Source organism: Macrobrachium rosenbergii, chromosome 17 (genome assembly GCF_040412425.1).
Source record: "Macrobrachium rosenbergii isolate ZJJX-2024 chromosome 17, ASM4041242v1, whole genome shotgun sequence".
Classification (NCBI taxonomy): domain Eukaryota; kingdom Metazoa; phylum Arthropoda; class Malacostraca; order Decapoda; family Palaemonidae; genus Macrobrachium; species Macrobrachium rosenbergii.
Genome location: NC_089757.1, coordinates 9,212,444 through 9,221,269, shown reverse-complemented (window position 1 = coordinate 9,221,269; position 8,826 = coordinate 9,212,444). Strand labels below are relative to the sequence as shown.

Here is an 8,826-nt window from a genome sequence, read left to right as displayed (position 1 = left end):
TTTTTTCAGCTGGGTAAGTAATATCTTTTGTAAACAACAGGATTATAACTTTATTGCATCTTGCAAAAACTGAAATTTAAGTTTGGTTGTACTTAAGACTAATGCATATTTATATAACCATAAACTGCACATTTTAATCTATGTACTGCAAAAATCATAATATTACTTTTTAATTTCATGAAAGAAAACGGTAATTCCTACAACATAGTCACCTTCTCATTCTTTCAACTTCGTTTTCTATTATGAAATATTGATAGAAAATGCAAATAACAGCTACATTTATTTTTAAGGGGAACTGACTCAAGATTTAGAGAGTTTATCTGGTGTACCGCAATGGCATTTCATGGATAGAGGGGTATATAAAGTCTATAAATGAAATAAAAAATGGGTGTTTCAGACAATAAATAAGAGCTTAAAATTTGCAATTCTATATTTTATTCTGAGGGGATTAGTGAAAATTTCATTATAATTTTTTTTACAAGTTTTCATATTACCAGAACTAGCCTAGGCTATCGTACAAAAGTTCGTGTGTTTTAATCCGTACCCTCTTAACCGTCATTCAAAAGACTCAAGTCTAGTACATGATCATTCTTTAAGCATTTATTGCTACGAAAATGATAGAGAGGGCACAAAACTTAAAAAAAAAGTGATAAAAAACATACCTTCCTTAACCTAACCTAACATAACATAACCCGTCATGTCTTACCTTAATTTGGAACGTAGACTGACAACATTAGAAGATGCTTAAAAACTTTAGGTACTACGAAATTCGATGTTTTGCAGAGGGAAGATTCAGGCAAACATTAAAAAGTTCTTCTCGATTGCCGTGCTTTGTGACACTTTGTATGAGTAGGCTAATGGTAACTATTTGGGAAAACCTTCGCTCGTTATAAAGTCCTTTTGATACAGCCATTGTCTCTCACAGAGCAGTTGGAATAAAACAATATGCGTATGACACAAAATGGCTTATGTAGCCTTGTAAGGCTTTTCTTGACGAACTGTTAACTCTTTTTGTTCACGAATAATCATTCTCACCACACCAACAAGTAAAAACATTAACGCCAAAGTCTGGACTGCCACTCGTGCACACACTCCACACAGTAGTATCTTTAACTAGCACTAAAGCGCAGCTCAGTGCTCCTTGCTGTAAAAGATGTCAGTTCTAACTAGAATGCCTTTAATAAATCTTTGAGACATTGACCTTATTGACCGATGCCGTAAAATGATTCTTTGCCATTTCCTTTAACTATGCCTGCAAGAATTGATTTGATTTGATTTTCTTAAACAATTGCAAAATGATGAGTCCAAACCAATTTAGTAAAATCAAATAACATTCAGTCCTCCAATCCTGTACTCGAATTATGTATCTGACGTGAATGCCTAATGAATGTGATGGAGGAATCAATTAATTAATTTCCTTTACACTTTGCGTCAAGATCACAAATAAGCCTCTCATTATTATTGCTCTTTCTTTGCTCTACACCTTCTAGTGCGATCAGGCTTCTATACCAACCGATATGGCCGCTCCTCCCCACCCGAAACCGACTTGCCAGAAGTCAAGATCCGTTCCTCAAGGTTCGTCGGTGGTTCCCGCTATGGCAAGAGGTCTGAAACTGCTCCTGTAGTCCCTGAAATCGCTTCCATTGTTTCTGCAGCCACTGCCGAAGGTGAGATAGATCACAGTTGCCTTCAAGGGAGGGATAATACCAGGTGATTGGAATCAGAAGTAAATTTAAATGTTGGAAAGAAAGGATATTCTATAGAATATATTTATGTCCAAGACTATAGGATGACAACACTGCTCGAAGGAATAGTTATGGGCTTTTGAAGTTCGTGTTTAAGCTTCTGAGCACAGTTGGCACTGAATATAAAAAAATGACTTTTTCGAGTGTTTCACAAAAATGTAAGTTTCTGGATAATTTGCATGCCCCTGAATTGAAAATATCGTTTACAAAAAAGTCCTGTCAGCGTGCAAGAATTAAACAAGCCCAAACAAAACACTAAAACGCTATAACGAACATAATAGACATCATTTCCTTGCCATGTTCTCTTCCATGAACCGGGATTGGCTGGCATTACTGCAAATGTATAATAAATTTATCACTGTATGACTTACTTTATCCATTTATCTCTTTTAGACGATTCAGAAGTCCCTGCTTCTCTCCTCGTTGGTGAATCAACCGTCTGTCTCCTTGTTGATGCTCCCGACATCTACAAATGTTTTAAGTAAGGGATATCTGTCAGAGCTTATTGTTCCTCATATAAGTTGCTCAGAGGATATTCGTTTTTGCGTTCATGCTTGTTAGTTTAAGGATATAACTTATCAGTTGCTAAACACTGAAATTCTGATGAATAATCTATCATCTTCAATATAATAAATCTTGAAGGAAAGGACGCTTAGTTTACCTCTGATTAAGATGAAGAGATATTTCTATCACTAACCAGTGCAAATAATTCCCAAGCAATTCTTTTCATTATGCTCAAGACATCTTTAAGCCATTTAGAACGTTATCTAAGTGTACAGCACTTTATATTCAGGCAGAATAGTAGTCATTAATTTAAACATATACACATATGCACGCACAAACATACGCATATACCCTCTGTCTTCAAATAGCCATGATTAATGCTCAAAATATCTCTAATGATCCCACAGGAAAATCTTCAATGAAGCTACGAATAACTAAAACTCCTCCCCACTCAATGCTGGTCGTGTAGCTGCGTCAAACTACAACTCTGCATGTGCTGAACCAACCCTATGATTCTAAAGAGACAAATTCCTCGTTGAATTTTCTAAATAAGGATTACCAACCAATCTATCCTGTCTTGTCAAATTATCATCTATACTACAAATGCTGAAATTTAACGATGCTTTAGTGTAGGTTCCTAACCCGAATGTCTACTAGGTACCACTTGTCCAGGTCCTGCTTTCGTCTAACCTCATTGGCTTAAGAATCAAAGTTAAATTCATCAAATCATAGGCAGTTTAATTTTAACAGTTAAAATTAACAGAAAAGACCCTTGATTTCTTACAGAGATTAAAACATTTGTGATATTTTCTGGTTAATTGGCCATTCATTCATTTCACCATTTTGGGTTATAAATAATTTTTTGAGAAATTTAGTTGAACCAAGAGTTTCATCTGAAGTTGAAATAGATATTTTCTATTCCTCACCCCCTTCCCTCTACACACGCCCCCCCCCCCCACCGCCTCTCTCTCTCTGCTTCTCTTTCTCTCTCTGTCAGATGTTTGTGCTTGTGTGTGCATAGCTTGCTTGCTTGCTCATGTTGTGGTGTTGATTTTTCCGTCGGTAGTGTTTTGTCTGTTTTTCAGTCTGTCTGTTTCCTTTTCCTTAATACCACTTCCCATAATTTGATCATTGTTTGTCAATGTGTTCCTTATAATTTAAGTTCATCGTAAAATGGTGTTCTTAATTATCTGATTTCTTCCCTTAGTTGCGATAATCCGACATGCCCACACAAATTCATCCATATTGACGCGACAGATTGCATCACTCACCAAAAAATATTGCCATTCATTCATAAATGGAGGTAGACGTCGGTATAAATGATTCACATCTCGGCTTCAAATTTCTTTTAAGAACTCTTTTACAATTTGTCCGCATAGCAACTACTGAATAAAGTAACGTTGCATGAAATTGGCGAATGCTATCCTAAATTGAGTGGCAGTGAAAGTTATGCAATCGAAGACAGGGATAGTGGTTGGTAATTTTTCTTTCAATGGAGTGTTTACAACGACGAGGACCCGACCATTTTTATTTTAACGTTGACCTTATATAACACAAGTTGATAGTTGTCAATGCGTGATTTTTATCATCAATTTTATCAGTGAAGGCTGGGTAACAATACACTTGTATATTTCACATTGTATATCCGGATAGGTGGTTGAGGCACACACAGCATGTATGAACTCCAATAATAATAATAATAATAAAAAAATGAAATATTTGTATCATTATTCCAAACTTGGTTGTAAGATTTGTTTAAATTTGCTTCTGCAAATTTTACTTTGATGGATTTAAAAGCAGGATGTACAAGGATCCTCAAAACATTAAAAAAAAATGTACACCTGGAAGCATGAATTGTTAACATGATATGAAAACATGACCTTATGATGCATTATGGCTTCATAAGATGACTCCCCCGTATGGGGTAGTGCCGTAAGTGCACCTCATGCGGTGCACTGTAGGCATTACTCAAGGTTCTTTGCAGCATGCCTTCGGCCCCTAGCTGCAACCCCTTTCGTTCCCTTTATTGTACTTCCTTTCATATTCTCTTTCTTCCATCTTACTTTCCAACCTCTCCTAACAATTGATTCATAGTGCAGCTGCGAGGTTGTCCTCCTGTTACACCTTTCCAACCATTTACTGTCAATTTCCGTTTCAGGGCTGAAAAACCTCATAGGTCCCAGTGCTTAGCCTTTGCCCTAAATTCTATATTCATTTCTATAAGATGGTTCATATATGAATTAATCAAACCAAATTTACACCATGGTCCTAAAATAAGAATTTGCAAATCGTCACATCACCACCACGCAACGGGAACATACATAATCTTAAACCTTTCACCATGTCTCATAACTGAGGTAACTTGAGAAGAAATTTATGATAAGGAAACTCCTCTGTGGTGGAGGTAACCCGTTCCACGACCTCCTCTTAGGGTATCAGGCTGATTGTACCATTGGTAAAATACTTGTTTCGTTATTAGTTTTCCACTGTTATTTGTAAATTTTTCTAATACTGAATTACATGCGTTAATGCTAGGTCTTCTCTGGTCCTTTGTGGCTCTCTGGGTATATCAGAGGAATTGATTTTTTTTATTTACTATGCCATGACATAACTTTTCCTTTCAAGCATCTGACCCTAGGACAAGTGTAATAACATCTTGGAATAAACAGTAGTTCAGCTAAACGAAACTATCTTTCATATTTCCTCTGTCTATGAATTCTATGCACACGTAGTAAAAGGATACTTTTGATGTTGCATTTCATAAATACTTGTGTACAGGTTAAAAATATAGATGCTATCGTATTTTCCGAGAAGAACTCATCCCTCTAAGCAAGTGGATGACTAGTATGTACACGAACATTCCAGAACAAAAGATATGTCGTGAGTGAACACCTGCGTGACAAGGTTCTTGCCTATTTCCCCAAGAGGCGAAGGTTATCATAAGAAGGATCTCCGCTAAACGCCTGTTCGGTCGATATGGCGGTGGCAGACGCCAGAATTACACTGGAATATAGACTTAAAGTGGAGCAAGTAAAGGACACGACACACTTCCGCTTGAAGTTATACAACAATAAATTTCAATTGTTGTTAACTAAGTATTCTACCGTATTTGGAAAATCAAATACGTGAAATTTTTCCCTTCGTCATCATATTCCTTTATCATATCTATTGTCTGGGTCCTTGTATAACGATAGACTTATTTACTCTTAGGCCGTATGGCCTTACTTTTCCTTCAGTTTCGTTTCTGCAGAGAATTAGAAAAAAAACGACACAGAGTAAAACAACGGTGTCTATTCGACGAATACAGCTATACGTATCCCCAAGTGCCATGGAATTTGTGTATAAACTCTATTTCAGATATACCGTAGATTAACTCATTAATTGCTTCGTATTGCATGCGTGAGAGATCAGTCTGTGTTTACATACAGATTTAGTATTTGAATAATGAAATATCTATGAGCTCATTCCTTACCAAAGGATGCTAAAGAAAAGGGCACTTCTTAGATATGAGCATATTTATTCAAAAGTTGTCAGGAGAGCCTCGTCTAATGGAGTTCAATCAAAGCTTTATTTGACGTCTCAATATCAAAAACAATGACGATGAACGATGATCATGGCGGCAATGAAAACGATGATTAATATAGATGAGGGTGATGGCAGAAACACATCTTATTCATACACACGTAAAAGAAACATTTTGCTGATATGAAAGATATTGGTAAAACATTGGTAACACATGAGAGACATAATCAGTTCGTACATTGAGAGAGCAGTTATGTTAATCATTATTTTTGTTATTACAAAGTAGTTCAGAGGACAAACGAGTCTCACATTCTCCAGGATCTGTTGGGGATTACCTGAAGGGTTTGTTTTTTAGCTGGAGGTTCAAACTGGAGTGATGGAAGTTCGAGGAGTAGTTGGAGAGCTAGGTGAGAAGAGACGAAAGGAAGGGGATGGAAAGTAAAAGGCGGAAAGAAAAAGGTACAAAGCAACACAGCACAGGATCCTAATAAGGGACACTACACAGAACTGTTGGGTACTGTCTGCAGTACACCTCACAAGATTTACACCATGCGTTAACCCCTAGAGACCAAGGTAATTGGAATAACCGGCCTATAATTGCTGTGAAAAAAACCTTACATACTAGAGAATAAAATAATGACTAACATCATTCTTTCATCAAATGCTGTTACAATGACAGGTGTGAGTAATACTTTAAATATATATAAAAGCCGTAAATAAGGAAAAACAGAACATTGTTCAGTAACAAGTTGCATATAATGAGGTATATCCAATTAACACAATAGTCACGACACACGATATTCAGATGGACATTAGAGCAGTGCTTTTTTTATTATGGTTGGTAAATTGCGATGATAAATTCCTGCAACTGTCACTTGACATTAGTATAAAAGTTTATATGTATATATATACATATATATACACATATATGTATATATAAATATATGTATATATATATATATATATATATATATATATATATATATATATATATATATAAATACATATAAATATATATATATATATATATATATATATATATATATATATATATATATATATATATATATATATATATATATATATATATATATATATATATATATAATTATCTATATACGTGTGTGTGTATGTGTATTTTGATGTGAATGTATATCTGTGTCTGTGTGCACACGAGCGCGTCTATCTGCCTGGATGCAAACCTTATTTATGGACTTTTAAATGATTGTGCTTATGTATATATATATCACAGTACTCATTGCAGAATGATTTTAAGAGAGATATATTGGTAAAAATTCTTTGAAATCAATTCTCGTTTATGTAAACAACAAGGAGTTCTTGGTAGAATGAAAAGCGACAACGTCATAGAAACATGTGATAAATAACTCCACTCCTCGCAAATTCACTAAAGCGTAGTAATACTGATCATAGAAATGACTATGTTTACAAAAAAGAAAAAAAAAAACGGCATGCACTATACAAAACCGTATTCGTTATATACAAAAATGACATCATCGTTACAGCTCGTCAATTTTTCTTCTCCCTTTCTTCCCTTATCTCCCTAACTCCCTACTCCCTCCCCCCTCCCCTCCCTCCCTTATCCCTCCTCCCCGCTGTGCGTATCGTATCAGGGTTTCGTGTCGGCGAGTCAACACGAAAGAAATGATAAGGGCTTGTCTTATACATAGAAAGAGTCTACTGACGTCCCTTACGGTACAATGATCATATGTGGACACTTCGAACTTCGTCACGCTCAGTATTTTAAAAGTTCATTCTTGTAGTTTATTAACTTCTTTCATCGTTAGCTCCGTACAGTCTTCTTTTTCAGTTTTGTCACCGCCAAATGAGTCGCATTAAGGGAAACTTCAAAGTGCTGTCATGCACCAGTTCCTGTCAGCTTTCAAGCTGGTGCCTAAGATTGCTTCTCCCGAATGACTTCTTTTCCAAAGTGTTTTCTCTTGACACTTCACCTGTTGGAAGTAACCCAAAGTAGCTATTTTGGTTACTTGTACGAATATTAGTAATCGAAGATGGACGAAGGAAACCTTTACAATACTTTACGAAAGATTACAGTTTTTTTTTTCTCAGAAAATTGACTGTCAATTGATTATGAAAATTTTATTCACATAACCATAAATTCATAGACCCAATTTGATTGGTTTTGCAAGATTTTATCTTCTTACATTCTTTTGAATTGCATGAACTCGAAAATAAATTAAGTAATATGACAAGAGAAAACTAATCAGCAGTGAACGTAATGTATCAAACCTTTTCAGTCAATAATCAGAGTCGATGATATTTTTTTGTCATGGCTACAGCTTATAATACAAATTAATTAAAACATTAATAACAGCTATATATGATGAGGTAAAGAAGAATAAAAAATATCAATAAGCATAATCCTACAGTCGTAAGCATTGGTTAAGAGTTTAACATTTAGGAAAAGAGATTACAATCTTATGAGCATATATCAATGGTTACAACCGTAGGAATTATGGAACAATATAGAAAAAATGCATATTAAAACCAACCATCACAGGTTCCTTACGTGGTAACGTAAGACAAAATTTTTACCTACAAGGAGACGCAAAGCTGTAAGAAACTAACAGCGATTTAAATCATAAAAAGTTTTCCAGATATGCTAAACTGCACTGTTCATAATATAAGAACTGAACAAATAGAATTAATCTTGAAGGTTAAACATTTTAAAATTCACACTAAGTAGTATCACTGATGTACAAAGCCTTCATAAATAGTAATTATTTTGAACTACACTCACCTGACGGTTTATGACTCGGCTTTCCGCATTGTTATGAATAGAGAGAGAGAGAAAAAACACTCAATTTCATCACAACACGCATATTTGGAAATGTCTACATATCAAGTAGCCATTTTCACACCTCTTACACACTTATGTAAGTTCAGAGCACCTGATTTTGAAGCAGTAAGAGAATATATGTTTTACTAAACATCTTCGCTTTGTATGTACGTATACGTACGTATAATTGTATGTATAAAAGTATGTATGTATAATGGTCATGAAAATATAAATCTT

At 35.1% G+C, this 8,826-nt stretch overlaps 1 protein-coding gene across 2 annotated transcripts in view; it reads left to right on the top strand.

The window, feature by feature from the left end:
• LOC136847575 (uncharacterized) overlaps positions 1-3,931 on the top strand; it is a 5,392-nt gene extending 1,461 nt beyond the window's left edge. Inside the window, exons 2-4 of one of the 2 annotated variants that reach the window (XM_067119298.1) lie at positions 1,500-1,667; positions 2,139-2,226; positions 2,657-3,931. In XM_067119298.1, coding sequence (XP_066975399.1) covers positions 1,500-1,667; positions 2,139-2,226; positions 2,657-2,687 — 287 coding nt within the window. In that variant the 3' untranslated portion in view covers positions 2,688-3,931. Of the gene's footprint in view, positions 1-1,490; positions 1,668-2,138; positions 2,227-2,656 lie in introns of both variants that reach the window. The other variant, XM_067119297.1, reaches the window with a different exon arrangement.
• The last annotated feature ends 4,895 nt before the right edge of the window (positions 3,932-8,826 follow it).